The 13,473-nt window shown below is 38.9% G+C and overlaps 1 protein-coding gene across 4 annotated transcripts in view; it reads left to right on the top strand.

Annotated features, from left to right (window-relative positions):
• Positions 1-13,473, top strand: part of CCDC88A (coiled-coil domain containing 88A) — a 78,548-nt gene that overhangs the window by 33,441 nt on the left and 31,634 nt on the right. For all 4 annotated transcript variants that reach the window (XM_081854428.1, XM_081854427.1, XM_081854426.1 and 1 more), the window contains exons 10-16: positions 376-534; positions 2,393-2,539; positions 3,510-3,654; positions 4,456-4,640; positions 6,825-6,962; positions 8,407-9,477; positions 11,467-11,594. In XM_081854428.1, the coding sequence (XP_081710554.1) occupies positions 376-534; positions 2,393-2,539; positions 3,510-3,654; positions 4,456-4,640; positions 6,825-6,962; positions 8,407-9,477; positions 11,467-11,594 (1,973 nt within the window). The remainder of the gene's footprint in view (positions 1-375; positions 535-2,392; positions 2,540-3,509; positions 3,655-4,455; positions 4,641-6,824; positions 6,963-8,406; positions 9,478-11,466; positions 11,595-13,473) is intronic.

Genomic DNA, 13,473 nt, shown 5'->3' with positions numbered 1-13,473 from the left:
TGTTACAGTAATTGTTTCAAAATTTCAGTGAGAAGGCAAATTTCCAGCTAAATAATGAGATTAATAATATATTGGGGCTTCAGTTTTCCCCACAATTACTTTGAAGGAAACCTCATTGAAGTTATGCTTATTTCCATGTAAACTTGCATAGGATTGAATTGCATGCAACGCATGCAGATTTCGTACATGGATCTGAATGCATTTTGTGTTTTGCTTCTCATTGCCTTTAGTATTTTGAATAGCTTAGTGTCATTCTCCAAGCTTTAATTTTGTCATCTTGCATGAAAACTCAGTGTTGCTCACTGCAGATCTGTAATGTCAATGTTTTCTTCTACAAAATAATTAATAATTAAATATGTTTGTTTTGTTTGCTAGAATATGAATTTGCTTTCAGATGCCCGTTCTGCCAGGGTGTACCGTGATGAACTTGATGCTCTCAGAGAGAAGGCAATCAGGGTTGACAAGCTTGAAAGTGAAGTCAGTCGGTATAAGGAGAGGCTACACGATATTGAATTCTACAAGGCTAGAGTAGAGGTGACTTGAAATTCAAACATTAAAAATTAAAGGTTTTATTTGTTAATAGCTTCTGAATCTGGTTGTTTTGAAGTCCTAGTTTTCACGTAATGGAAAGCTATGACTAACTGCAACTTCCTAGTTTCTTTCCCTGCTTGTGTGATTTGGGAGCAAAGCGGTTTCATACGAGGGGTTGTATGCAAGCACACAAAACTTGTACACGTCAGTCACTTAATCCTACCCTTCTGTACTGGAGGTTTATTTGTTTGTTTTTACTGTTAGGGATTTTGGTGTTTGGATTTATTTATTTTTAAGATTTTTATTAACATTTTTCATAATACAATAAAATATAGAAAACTAATGTAGATAAAAATCAAAAACAAGGTCAGTAGCAAATCAGCCATAAGCCATATGATGTAAGTGAAGTTAACTCTTTACTAGAGAAAACAGGATCTGCTCAGGAGTGCCAGGCCTAATGTGCACAACAACTCTTTGGTAGGTCTTGCCCCTATGAGGCAATTATGGAGACTGGAGGTCCCTGCCTAAGCCTCCTCCTCTCCCCAGGTCCTTCCCAAGCATCTGAGACTACACCAACGTGCCTATCTTTGCTCCTCCTGCTTCATACCTCTCCTGGACCTGGAAGACCAGGAGGGAGGGCAGTCTGTTGCAGCAAGGCGGGGAGAAACCATTGCTTTTTCACTGGCTGACTCATCTCTGCCTCTTGGCCCTCCTCCTTTCCTGCTTCTGCCTCTGCTTCTGATTCTGGACTTCTCTGCCACAGACTCTCCCTGCTCACTAAAGCCTGTTAACTCTTGAACTCCCAACACCACCACCTCCCAGTTTTCTCCTTTTGATTTCTCATTGTATTCCCACCACCAATCCTTGGACTCTAAGCCTCCTTCCCTCAGGGGTTCCCCAGTCGGTGCCTCCCACCATTCCTCTGCGTCCAGCTAGTCCATGACATACAGCTACAAAAAGTACATATAGAATTGGAGTCTTCTCTTAAAGATAGTTGTTAAACTTTACTATCCAGAGAATGTAGTATCTCCTCCCGGCTCTCACCTAGGATCTTTCTATCTCCTCCCATCCTCTCACCCTGGGAGACCAACATACCCAGGGTCTCTCCATCAACCATCTACCACCCCTATGAGTGTACAATCTCTGGACCCTAATAATGCCTGAAGCAAAGGACTTGGTGTTTGAATTTAGAATCTGCTTCTGTGACTTCCAAAGTGGATTCTGAATATTAATACAATTTTAGCTCAGGGGTCAGAATGATGTAGCTGTAACTGTCAGGAGGTCCTACACACGAGTAGGAGTCCAGCAGAGACACATCCCCGACTGGCATGTTCTCTCCCTCCTGGTCGTTCATTCGGGAGATTCAAAAGCTTTTTCCAACCCGAACATCACAGTGACTGATACCAAGATACCAAGAGGCATCAGCACACTTCAGGATCAGCAGAGTATAGGCAGTCAGCGTTCTGACTCAGTTGTGCAGCTTTTTGGCTAAACTACATTTATTTACATATACACACTCGGAGCATTGTAACTCAGGTCCTTCCTCTTCAGCATCAGACAGCAAAGAGAAAGAACAAAAGACAAAAATCCTATATCACAGAAACACAGTAATAAAAACATCCTGTCTCCGTCACTTCCCAAAATGTGGAATGAAAACATACACCGTCATGTGATAAAACCAATCCCATGACTGCAACACTGGGAATGAATCCTAACAGTAACTTCATCAAACTTTTGTGTGTGTGACACAACTCTGTTAAAAGCTTAATTAAGCAAATTATCACTTTTGTTCCGTTCATGCCATTTTTATGTTCTTTGACACAGGGATCCTCAGCTTCAGTTTTCTTTCTGATTATTGTAGGAGCTAAAAGAAGATAATCAAGTACTGCTAGAAACAAAGACAATGTTGGAAGATCAGTTGGAGGGAACCCGAGCCCGTTCTGATAAACTGCATGAACTGGAAAAGGAAAACTTACAGTTAAAGGCAAAACTTCATGATATGGAAACGGTGAGCATACAACATGAGACATTAGATGTGTAGGTTTTAAAAACAGAATTATGCAGGATTAATTATTATAGGTGACATCCAGTGATACTTGCCTATTTGCTTAGTGGGACTTCCTACCTGTATGTTCCAGATCTGCTCTGGAGAGTCCCCTAACTCTGGACTCCTGCTGCATGAGCAAAAGCCTGCTCACGTGACATTGAATGTCACTTTATGAATCTGCTAAGCCATGGTCTGTTAACAAACACAGAATGTTGCCTTTATATTGAATCAGGCAGTTGGTTTATCTAGCTTTAATACTCTCCAGAGTTTTGGACAAGAGGATTTCAAGCCTGGAGATTTCAGGGATTGAAACTAGGGCCTTTTGAATGCAAAGTATGTGCTCTTCCACTTCTACTAACCTCATCTTTACTAAAACAATTAAAAAAGTTATTTATGATACTATGTTGTGCTTGAATTTTTTTTATAAAAAAAATCAACCGGTTTTATTTACTTTTATTATTTGCTTGCTTGCTTTTTTCTTAAGAAACAAGGGTGTTTGATATAGCATGATTTTGGTAACACACTGTATTGATATAACATTCATTTAAAAAAATGATTGATTTTTAAAAATTATGTTTTCTAGGATAGCATAGCATCATAATCTTTAACATCTGATAATATGATTGTATATACAGGGGGCGACCATTTTAGATGCGTCCAATTGACACATGATTGCCAATGCACAGGTCCTTTTGTATCTGGAAGAGGGCAGAATGTTTGGGCGGGGGGGGGGGGCAGGGAGTGCTTATGCATGCTCTACCGGCATAAGTTTAAACAGGTTTTTTTTCCCACTGCTAACACGAGATCAAGATCCTTTAACATAAAAAGATTAAGTCAGTAGCATTTTGCAAATTTTTTGTTACTGAAATAGGTTTGTGCACTTTGAGAAGAACTTTTAAAGAGTTTTTTCCCCATGTAAACAATGTTTAAGGAACGTGATATGGACCGGAAGAAAATTGAGGAACTTATGGAGGAAAATATGACACTTGAAATGGCTCAGAAGCAAAGTATGGATGAATCACTGCATTTGGGCTGGGAACTTGAACAAATAAACAGATCATCCGAACTTTCTGAAGGTAGATGAAGATTTAATTCTGCGTTTTCTTATTTTCTTCTGTTTATATGGGAAATAGGCAACTGAACATTGCAAATACTCCACATGTTGTAAACAGATATTCTGTAAACAGTTCTCCTTGGATGGGCCCAAAGATGTAGCCATGTGAACAAAGTAATATGGCTCAGCAATAGGTGAACCATAGGTGTAGTTTGGTGAGTGTTTGGGCTGGGATAGCTAAATATATAATACAGTGGTACCTCAGGTTACATACGCTTCAGGTTACATACGCTTCAGGTTACAGACTCCAGTAACCCAGAAATAGTGCTTCAGGTTAAGACCTTTGCTTCAGGATGAGAACAGAAATCATGCTCTGGCGGCGCAGCAGCAGCAGGAGGCCCCATTAGCTAAAGTGGTGCTTCAGGTTAAGAACAGTTTCAGGTTAAGAACGGACCTCCGGAATGAATTAAGTACTTAACCTGAGGTACCACTGTAGTTTAAGGGAGGTTGCTGGTTGGATTCACATGTAACTCCAAGCCAGAGTTAAAACACACAAAGGTTTGTAAACCAGCAACACACCATTATGTCACATCATGTTTTGTTGACAGTAGACAAATGATCATTAAATTATGGCTTAGTCTTATGGGAGAACTATTATGTCTTCAGCGGTGTGTGGCAGCAGCACGATCAAATAGGGAGTGGTGTATTTCGCTTCAACATGGTTCCAAGGGTGCAGTGTCAATTGCATATAAGAAATACCTACAGATAATGGATGGGAAGCTTAAGTCATTTCCATTTTTATTTTTTTTAAACAAACCCACAGCGCCACGAAAGTCACTTGGTCATGAAGTGAATGAACTGACATCAAGTAGGTTACTGAAACTAGAAATGGAAAACCAAAGTTTGCTAAAGACGGTGGAAGAGTTGCAAAATGCAGTGGGATCTGCAGAAGGCAGCAGTTCAAAAATGCTGAAAATGGAAAAGGAAAACCAAAGACTAAGTAAAAAGGTACCATTTTTATTGTATTTTTAAAATAGGAAGAAGGTAAATCCTAGCAAATAATTCAGAAATGGAGATTCTAAAAACATCTTGGACTGTTTCTGTAAGTTTCTGTAAGCTTTCTGTCATGAACTTCATTGTAGGTTCCCTGTCTTAAGTCTCATTTCAAATAAATGTTTTGTTTAATATTATCTGTGTATGTTTAGCCAGAGGATTTACTTAGTTTGACAAACATTTTCTGAAATAAAGTAGCTCTTACTGGTTTACCTTTCTTTTGTATACTTTTTCAAAATTATATATATTGAATATGTGGCCTATTTATTAGTTAAACATTTTCTGCCCTGTTTCAGGTAACTTTTCTCAAAATTGGAACAGGGCAGAAAAAAATATGAAGAAACACAATTGACAAATGCCATTTAATACATAATAAAGAAAACAAAAATTCTGCTTTGTTCTAAGCCCATCTTTTTAAATTTTGTGGTGTTATGCTACCTAGAAATATTTCATCCGAGTATATTTTGCTGTAACTGTATATTAATATTTTGGTGGGTTACATACACACTCTTAAGTTTCCCTTGGCAAACCAGGCTTCTAAACAGCAACCACTTTTGAAGGCACAGTTTGGATTCAAAGCACACCTGCAAATAGCATAAAAGGGGCTGGTTATCAGTGCCAATCAGCAGATCAGGAGCCTTCCATTTTTTATTAACTGCAGTTGTTTGTTTTATCTATAACCAACAAGGAATGATTAATCCTAACAATGGTTTAGTTGAAACAAGCCATCTTCAGTCCTTGAGTTATGAATCTGTCTTGTTTCAACAAATTGTAGTTAAGATTAACCTACAGAAGAACTGGGATATAATGCTAAACTCTGGCTAATCAAAAAACAGATGTGAAAGCTGCTGATCTGCACTTCACAGCCACACTGGTGGAGGAGAATGTGGAAGCCCAAGGCTTGCTGCAGTTTATCTCTGTCAAAATAATGATTTATTTTGTTTTTGACTCTAATACAAATACCGTATTTTTCGCCCCATAGGACGCACTTTTTCCCCTCCAAAAATGAAGGGGAAACGTGTGTGCATCCTATGGGGCGAATGCAGGCTTTCGCTGAAGCCTGGAGAGCGAGAGGCGTCGGTGCGCACCGACCCCTCTCGCTCTCCAGGCTTCAGGAAGCTATCCACAAGCCTTGCAAGCCCGGCGGGAGTTCCTGCGGGCTCACAAGGCTTGGGGGCAGCAGCCTGCAGCCCCGGAGAGTGTCTGCAAGCGATGCGCGCCCGCGGGAGGTCCCGCCGAGCGTGCAAGGCTTGGGGCGGCAGCCTGCAGCCCGAAGCACGCGGAGCCCTCCGGAGGGCTCCCCGTGCTTCAGGCGAGTGTCCGCAAGCCTTGCGCGCCCGGCAGGAGGTCCCACCGGGCGCGCGAGGCTTGGGGCGGCAGCCTGCAGCCCGAAGCACGCGGAGCCCTCCGGAGGGTGCCCCGTGCTTCAGGCAGGTGTGCACAAGGCTTGGGGTGGCAGCCGCGGCTGGGGGGGAAAATAATTTTTTTTATTCATTCCCCCCCAAAAAACGAGGTGCGTCCTATGGGCCGGTGCGCCCTATAGGACGAAAAATACGGTAACTGTTTTAATAATTCTATTATTAAATTTAAAGTGTTTTTGACTCTAATACAAATAACTGTTTTAATCCACAAGATGTTCAATGTATTTTAACACTCTTTTACAAAATGCAGTTACAGATAGGTAGCCGTGTTGGTCTGCCATAGTCAAAACAAAACAAATTCCTTCCAGTAGCACCTTAAAGACCAACTAAGTCAGTTCTTGGTATGAGCTTTCGTGTGCAATGTATCTGCAGAAGTATCTGAAGAAGTGTGCATGCACATCTGAAGAAGTGTGCATACAGTGTATCTGAAGAAGTGTGCATGCACACGAAAGCTCATACCAAGAACTTACAAAATGCAGTATAAATTCTTGTGCAGAACAATAAGCTACATAATAGAAGCTACATAAATTTTCAGAAATCAAGGTGTTGAAAAACTAGATATTCTGGACACTTCTGTATGTTGTCCTTGGTCTGTAATTTCTCTTATTGGAAAATTTCATTTTGGGGGATACGGACTTAACTAAAAACTTTTGGCATGTCTTTCTTATACACTGTAATGTAAGATTTTATCAATTTTATTTTGTTTTTCTCTCTCTAGCTGGAAGGACTTGAGAAGGAACTTTCTGAAGAGAAACAAGGTCTTCAGAATAGTCAGAATCTTAGCAAAGATCTAATGAAAGAGAAAGCCCAACTTGAAAAGACTATTGAGACTCTAAGAGAAAACTCAGAGAGACAGGTAAAATGACAAAGATTTTCACTTGTCAAGCTTAACTTTCTTTAGATGGCCAAGACTGACATTTTAAAATAATTGTATATGTTATTTTATAGGATATGATAATCATGGTCAATTTTTCCTGCTACCATTTTCATGTTTTTTCAAAAATGTTACTTGGCTTTTTCTATTCCTCCACTTTGTCAGAGTACCTTGTGGGTGGACTATGTCCATGTTTTTCAGTAGTATCTATGCAGGCAGAGAAGCTTCATGCTTTAGTAATCCTCTATACCGCTTTTCTTTCAATCCTAGTGTTTTCTAACATTGCAATCCTAACAATGGATTGTCTCCATTGCTAATCGTTCTTAGAGTAGCTACAGTGACATTAATAAGTTCTTTTAAATTAGGGTCCTTAATTTCAGTGGCTCTATTCTGAGCAAAACTTAGTTGGCTACAACCCTGTTTACCCCAAAGTTCTGTATTTTTCCGTATATAAGACTAGGTTTTTTTAACCCAAAACTTAGGTTTAAAATTGGGCTCGTCTTATACACGGGTAGTGCTGAGGGGTGTTTTCTTAATTTGGAGTCCCCCCAAATAGGGGGCATCTTATACACAAAAAAATACGGTAAGTCCAGGTGAATTCATTGTGACTTACTGAGATAAGTAGAATTGGAATTGCAGTTTAAGTGCTTAACTAAGCCCTTCCTCTTTGGCAAAACCTTTCCACTTCTACTTTAGTTCTTTGGGTCATACAACCATTCATAATCTTGAGCTGAAAGAAGTCCAGGTACCAAAATGTTAGCCTTCCATACTCAGTTAAATGAAACCCCATATGTTGGTGTAACAGACAGAATTCTTAAAGAAGAACCCCGTGAGATTCTAGAGCAACTTGCTCTCCTGCGTCCCTGAAATAGGATGAGATCTAGGTTTGTAGGTGAGGCAGTTCTGTGATTGCTTCACAGCATACCAAAGATTCAAACTGACTTAATACTTTAGTGTTCTTTAACGCTTGAAATATTTTTTGTAACTAATTTTGTTAATGTAAAATATTTTTAGCCTGGTTTAAACTTTCATTTCAATTAGAAGTTACCTGAAAGTACCAAATAGGCCTAGGATTAAATTAGGAGTTAATTAAATAAATGAGATTTAGAATGTTAAGAAAAGTTAAGAAATTTGACTCTAATTGGAATATTGTTTTTGAATAATGATATTGGAAAATTGCTACATTCAGTTACAAGGAAATTCAGATGGGAGGGACTAGAGGAAGTCAAGCAATATGTTTATGAGGTTGGAAGTTTAATTAATTAATCAATTTGTATTGTTTGTGTTTGTTATATCTTCTGTTTTTATTCACTTTATTTGGTTTTTTTTTATTTGTGTTTCAGTTGTTTTATAGTATGCGTTATATTTGTATGAAACTCAATAAACATTATTGTAAAAAACAACAACTTTCATTTCAATTATATAGATTAAAATCCTGGAACAAGAGAATGAGCATTTGAATCGAACAGTGGCTTCCCTCAGACAGCGTTCACAAATTAGTGCTGAAGCAAGAGTGAAAGATATTGAAAAGGAAAATAAAATTCTCCATGAATCTATTAAAGAGACAAGCAGTAAATTAAATAAGATAGAATTTGAAAAGAAGCAACTGAAGAAAGAGTTAGAACATTATAAAGAGAAGGGAGAAAGAGCAGATGAACTGGAGAAAGAAGTTCAACATCTTGAAAAAGAAAACGAACTATTACAGAAAAAGATTACCAACTTAAAGATTACATGTGAAAAAATAGATTCCTTAGAACAAGAGAACTCAAGTCTAGACACTGAAAACAGAAAGCTGAAAAAGACTCTAGATAGTCTTAAAAATCTCAGCTTTCAATTAGAGTCATTAGAGAAAGAGAACACACAACTTGATGAAGAGAATTTAGAACTCAGAAGAACAGTTGAAACTTTGAAAAGTACAAATATCAAGATGGCTCAGTTAGAGCTAGAAAATAAAGAACTGGAAAGTGAGAAAGGACAGCTTCAAAAGAGCCTAGATCTAATGAAAACTTCTTTTAAGAAGACTGAACGCTTAGAAGTAAGTTATCAGGGTTTGGATACAGAAAACCAAAGACTGCAGAAAGCCCTAGAAAACACCAACAAAAAGATTCAGCATCTAGAAAGTGAACTACAGGATCTAGAGACAGAAAATCAAACCTTACAAAAAAACCTGGAAGAACTCAAAATCTCTAGTAAACGCTTAGAAAAATTAGAAAAAGAGAACAAGCTTTTGGAGCAAGAGACCTCTCAGCTAGAAAAAGATAAGAAACAGCTGGAAAAAGAGAACAAGAGACTTCGACAACAAGCAGATATTAAGGACAGCACATTAGAAGAAAATAATGTAAAAATTGGTGATCTGGAAAAAGAGAACAAGTCACTTGTTAAGGAAATTGGTATATGTAAAGAAGCTTCTGTTCGTTTGAAAGAGATTGAAAAGGAAAATAAAGAGCTTGTAAAAAGAGCCACCATTGACAAGAAAACACTTGTCACATTACGGGAGGTAATATTTCCTGCTGAATGATATACTATAATTATAAAGGGTAATGCAGCTGTAACATTCAAAAAAATCTGTCAATTTCATGCAATAATTCATGCAAATTTAGTGTATTTTTGTTTTATTTGTATATTATTCAAACACTATTCATGAGCTTGGTGGATTCTGATTTGCTTATACATTAAGAAGAAATGGTGACAGAAGATGTTCATACTTCTTTTTGTGACCCTGTGTTATGAGCAAAGCAGAAATGTTTGCATTTGAGCCGTGTGAATATCATGGACTCGCACACTGCAATGCAGGCAGCAGTTGCCCGCACTTCGTTTGCTTCCACATTGGGACCTGTTGGCACTTTTGAGGCATTGTGGAATAATTATTGCATTGGAAGCAGAATTAAAACGATGCTTTCTGTGTAGCACAGGTGGACTGTATAATATCTAGCCCTTGCCCTCCTCATTGCTCCTTTTCTAATATTCATTCATAAGCAGGTCCCCTGCAACATTAGTTATTAGCTTCCTCGCAGTAATGAGTGTGCCCTTAATTAATCAGCTTCTCTTCTCCATGGTGATAAGCCTGGTTTCCTTTAATTCTCCCCCACTTTACTTTTTATACTGAAATGATAGCCATTTTGCTATGAAACAGTGAAAGGAAACCAGTAATGTACACAGGCATCAGAAGCTGACTAATTAAGGGCTAATTGATAACTAGTCCTCCAGCTGCATACAAACTGAAATGAAGAAATAATGAGGAAGAAACTGCAAGAAGGAAGCTTTTCATTGAAGGCACACTAGTTCTTAAAAGCTGTGATGGCACTTTGGCTGTCCACGCTGAACAGGCTGGTGCTGTGATTGTGTTTCATTGCAAAAAAGAGCAGGAGTACAACAGCAACAATACCAGAGTACAACCATTTGACAATCTGGATACTCCATAAAAAGCAAATGAATAAAGAAAGACAATTTCAAAGAAAGGAGCTAGCATGAAAGCAATTGTTATAACACTTGATGGCTCTATTCAGGATCATATGTACTGAACTACCGTATTTTTTGGTCTATAAGACTCACTTTTTCCCTCCTAAAAAGTAAGGGGAAATGTGTGTGCGTCTTATGGAGCGAATGCAGGCTGCGCAGCTGTCCCAGAAGCCAGAACAGCAAGAGGGATCACTGCTTTCGCTGCGCAGCGATCCCTCTTGCTGTTCTGGCTTCTGGGAATTCATAATATTTTTTTTCTTGTTTTCCTCCTCCAAAAACTAGGTGTGTCTTATGGTCTGGTGCGTCTTATAGAGCGAAAAATACGGTATCTTGTTGGATTTAGTAACTTAATATAAAATTAGTGGGTTGTATCCAATGGTGGCTTAATGTGAGGGGAAAACGCTTCTGCCCAAGCAAACTGGGTCACCTCATCTTTCCTACCTACCTAACACTTCTCCAAAGCTGTTTCTGAGGGATGTGGAATCCACTGGGATAGAATAGGATATGGTTGGGGAATTGGGGAAGAGTGAGTTTTCCAATTTAAACAAAAGTTCTTTCTGCTAAGGCAAGGCCAGCATTGGATATATTAACTACAAAATACCCAGCAAAAATAAAGGAGGCAAACCTTTGAAATGAATTCATATTTGTTTTTGGAATATAATTGCTGATTAACAAGAAGTTTATGCAGTAAGTGTGAATAGGATGGAGACAAAATATAGTTTTTTTCAGAGAGCTGAAGGTGGTTTGAAATAAGGATCACAGCTTTATTGCATGTATCTACATTTTAATTTCAAATCTGGCAAACTGATTTGGCATATGTTTGTAGAATTTTCAAAAACTTAAAAAAGTAATTAATGGGAGACAACTGAGATAAAAAATATTGGTGTTCAGCATTGAAGGGGAAACCTCTCTTAAAGCCACTTTCAACTTCCTTAAAATCTATTGCCTGAGTCTCCTGCTGTAGTCTCTAGAAATGGCATTATTGCAATATTATACATTCAACACATTTTCAAAAATCTATTTAAAGGATTTGGTGAATGAAAAACTGAAGACACAGCAGATGAATAATGATTTAGAAAAGCTTACACATGAACTTGAAAAGATAGGTTTAAATAAGGAGCGCCTCTTGCATGATGAGCAGAGTTCAGATGATAGGTGAGTATATTAAGGCCTCTTTGGAATAGGTTGAGAGCAGTTCCTTATGGCATTCTGCAATAACTGTTTTTCACAGGATATGCTCCTGAATGTATCTGAACAGCTACTACAGTGTGCACTTCTTTCAGGTTCCACTTTCAATTTTGTTGTACGAAATTCTGTATGTCATCAAAGGAGTAAACCTCTCTTTGCAGAGTTGGTATAGACATTTTGAGCACTTATCTTCAACAGTTATTTACTATATCCTATATAATAGATTCCTGAGTCTATCAGCAGGAAAAAAATCAGCATCTCTGAAAGAGCTTTTGGCTCTCTTCAGCTTACTCCATCTGCCAATATAAAGCTAATAGCATACAAACATCTGTTTCCTTTACTTGGTCATGTGTTCCATCCTGTTCCTTGTGGAATTGGAGAAAATATGTGTTAACAAAAGCAGAATACTCCAGCTTCTGACCAGCCCTCCTGTCAGCATGCCACTCAGTTGAGAATAATGACTGGCACTGTAGTCTGTTATTAGCAGTGATTGACATAATGATGGTGGCAAATTCAGAACCTTCTATCTTGAGAGGAAGCCAGCATTATAATTGTATGTATCCAGTCTTACTTTCAGGATACTGTTGAGACAATGTAAGCTTTTCACAGTGAATTATCAAGACTTCCCCCCTTTAAAATAATTTTCATTGCTTTTTTTCCACCCTAGAAGGTTTCATTTCTACCTAGTTTTCAATCATTAGCTCCTGACAACTGCTTAAGAATCCTAGTTTGGTGCCCATGGAAGGGGTTAATTTCTATTCCAGAGTGATGGATTTGATGTGGGAAGACCAAATTCAGTGGCAGAGATATTGGCTTAGGGAGATGTGTATGAGAGAGAAAGAGAGGATTGAATAGAGAGGTCAAACAAGGAATTTTTTTATTGTGGTGAGAGGCTTCAATGGAAGGAGTAGATTTTAGGGGTTAACTCGGTTTTTCATCAGATTTTGGAATGGTGAGTGTCTACAGGATATGCTTCACTTGGTGTTTTCAATTACCTTCACTCAGACTGGCTGCTTGTGTGTTCTAGTCATGATAAAGTGCTGTATACCCAAGCCTGGTGCAGGTAGCAGGTTATGCTGCTGGCAGGGGCCACTCCAAAGGGAAACACTTCTTTGGGAAGCTGTGTGGGCCCTTTTATCAATTTTATTGGCCAGGGGTTTATGTGTGGTATTTTTCATTTCTATCCTTTGGGGCAGTGTTGTGTTTTTCTCTAGACTGTTTCCAGGGTAAGAGGCTGAAGGTGGTCTAGAGTAATGTGTGTTAAAGAATATTAATTTCATACCTATGGAGTGTGAGTCCAATCCTGCATGAAACCCTTCCTTTCTCGGGTGGAAAACTGGGGGAGTGGTGAGTTTTTATCCCAGATGAGAGCTGAGGTGTGAGTCACATTTGATATTTTTATTTTAAAAGTATCTCATAGTTTGAGTTCCCCTGACACTAACCTCTGCTGTATTCCTGTCATTTTGTAGAGGTGGCACAGGGTGGTAACATGTTTAGGAGGCGATACAGAGGAGAACGAAGGTATACAGGGAGGAGGAGGAGGGCTAGTTACATCAAAGCCCAGGCTCCTTCTGCTTCACCTGCTGTATTTCAGAATCTGGGGGTGCTAGTAAGCCAGCTCCCCGCCTTGGTGCTGTGTCGTTAAATGCCAGGTCTGTTCAGAATATAATATTGACCGTTCATAATTTGATCCTGGGTGAGGGAGCCAACTTGGCAAGTATGACTGACACCTGGATGGATGAAGTTGGTGGCCCTAAGCTCACCCAGCTATGTTCACCTGGACACTCAGTGCAGCACCATTAGAGGTCAGAGGGATGGGGCAAGGAAATTGCAGTTGTTCATAGAA

This window comes from Podarcis erhardii (genome assembly GCF_964252035.2).
Source record: "Podarcis erhardii genome assembly, chromosome: 3".
In the NCBI taxonomy this organism is placed as follows: domain Eukaryota; kingdom Metazoa; phylum Chordata; class Lepidosauria; order Squamata; family Lacertidae; genus Podarcis; species Podarcis erhardii.
The sequence above is the reverse complement of the archived record's forward strand: the minus strand, read 5'-3'. Positions and strand labels throughout refer to the sequence as shown.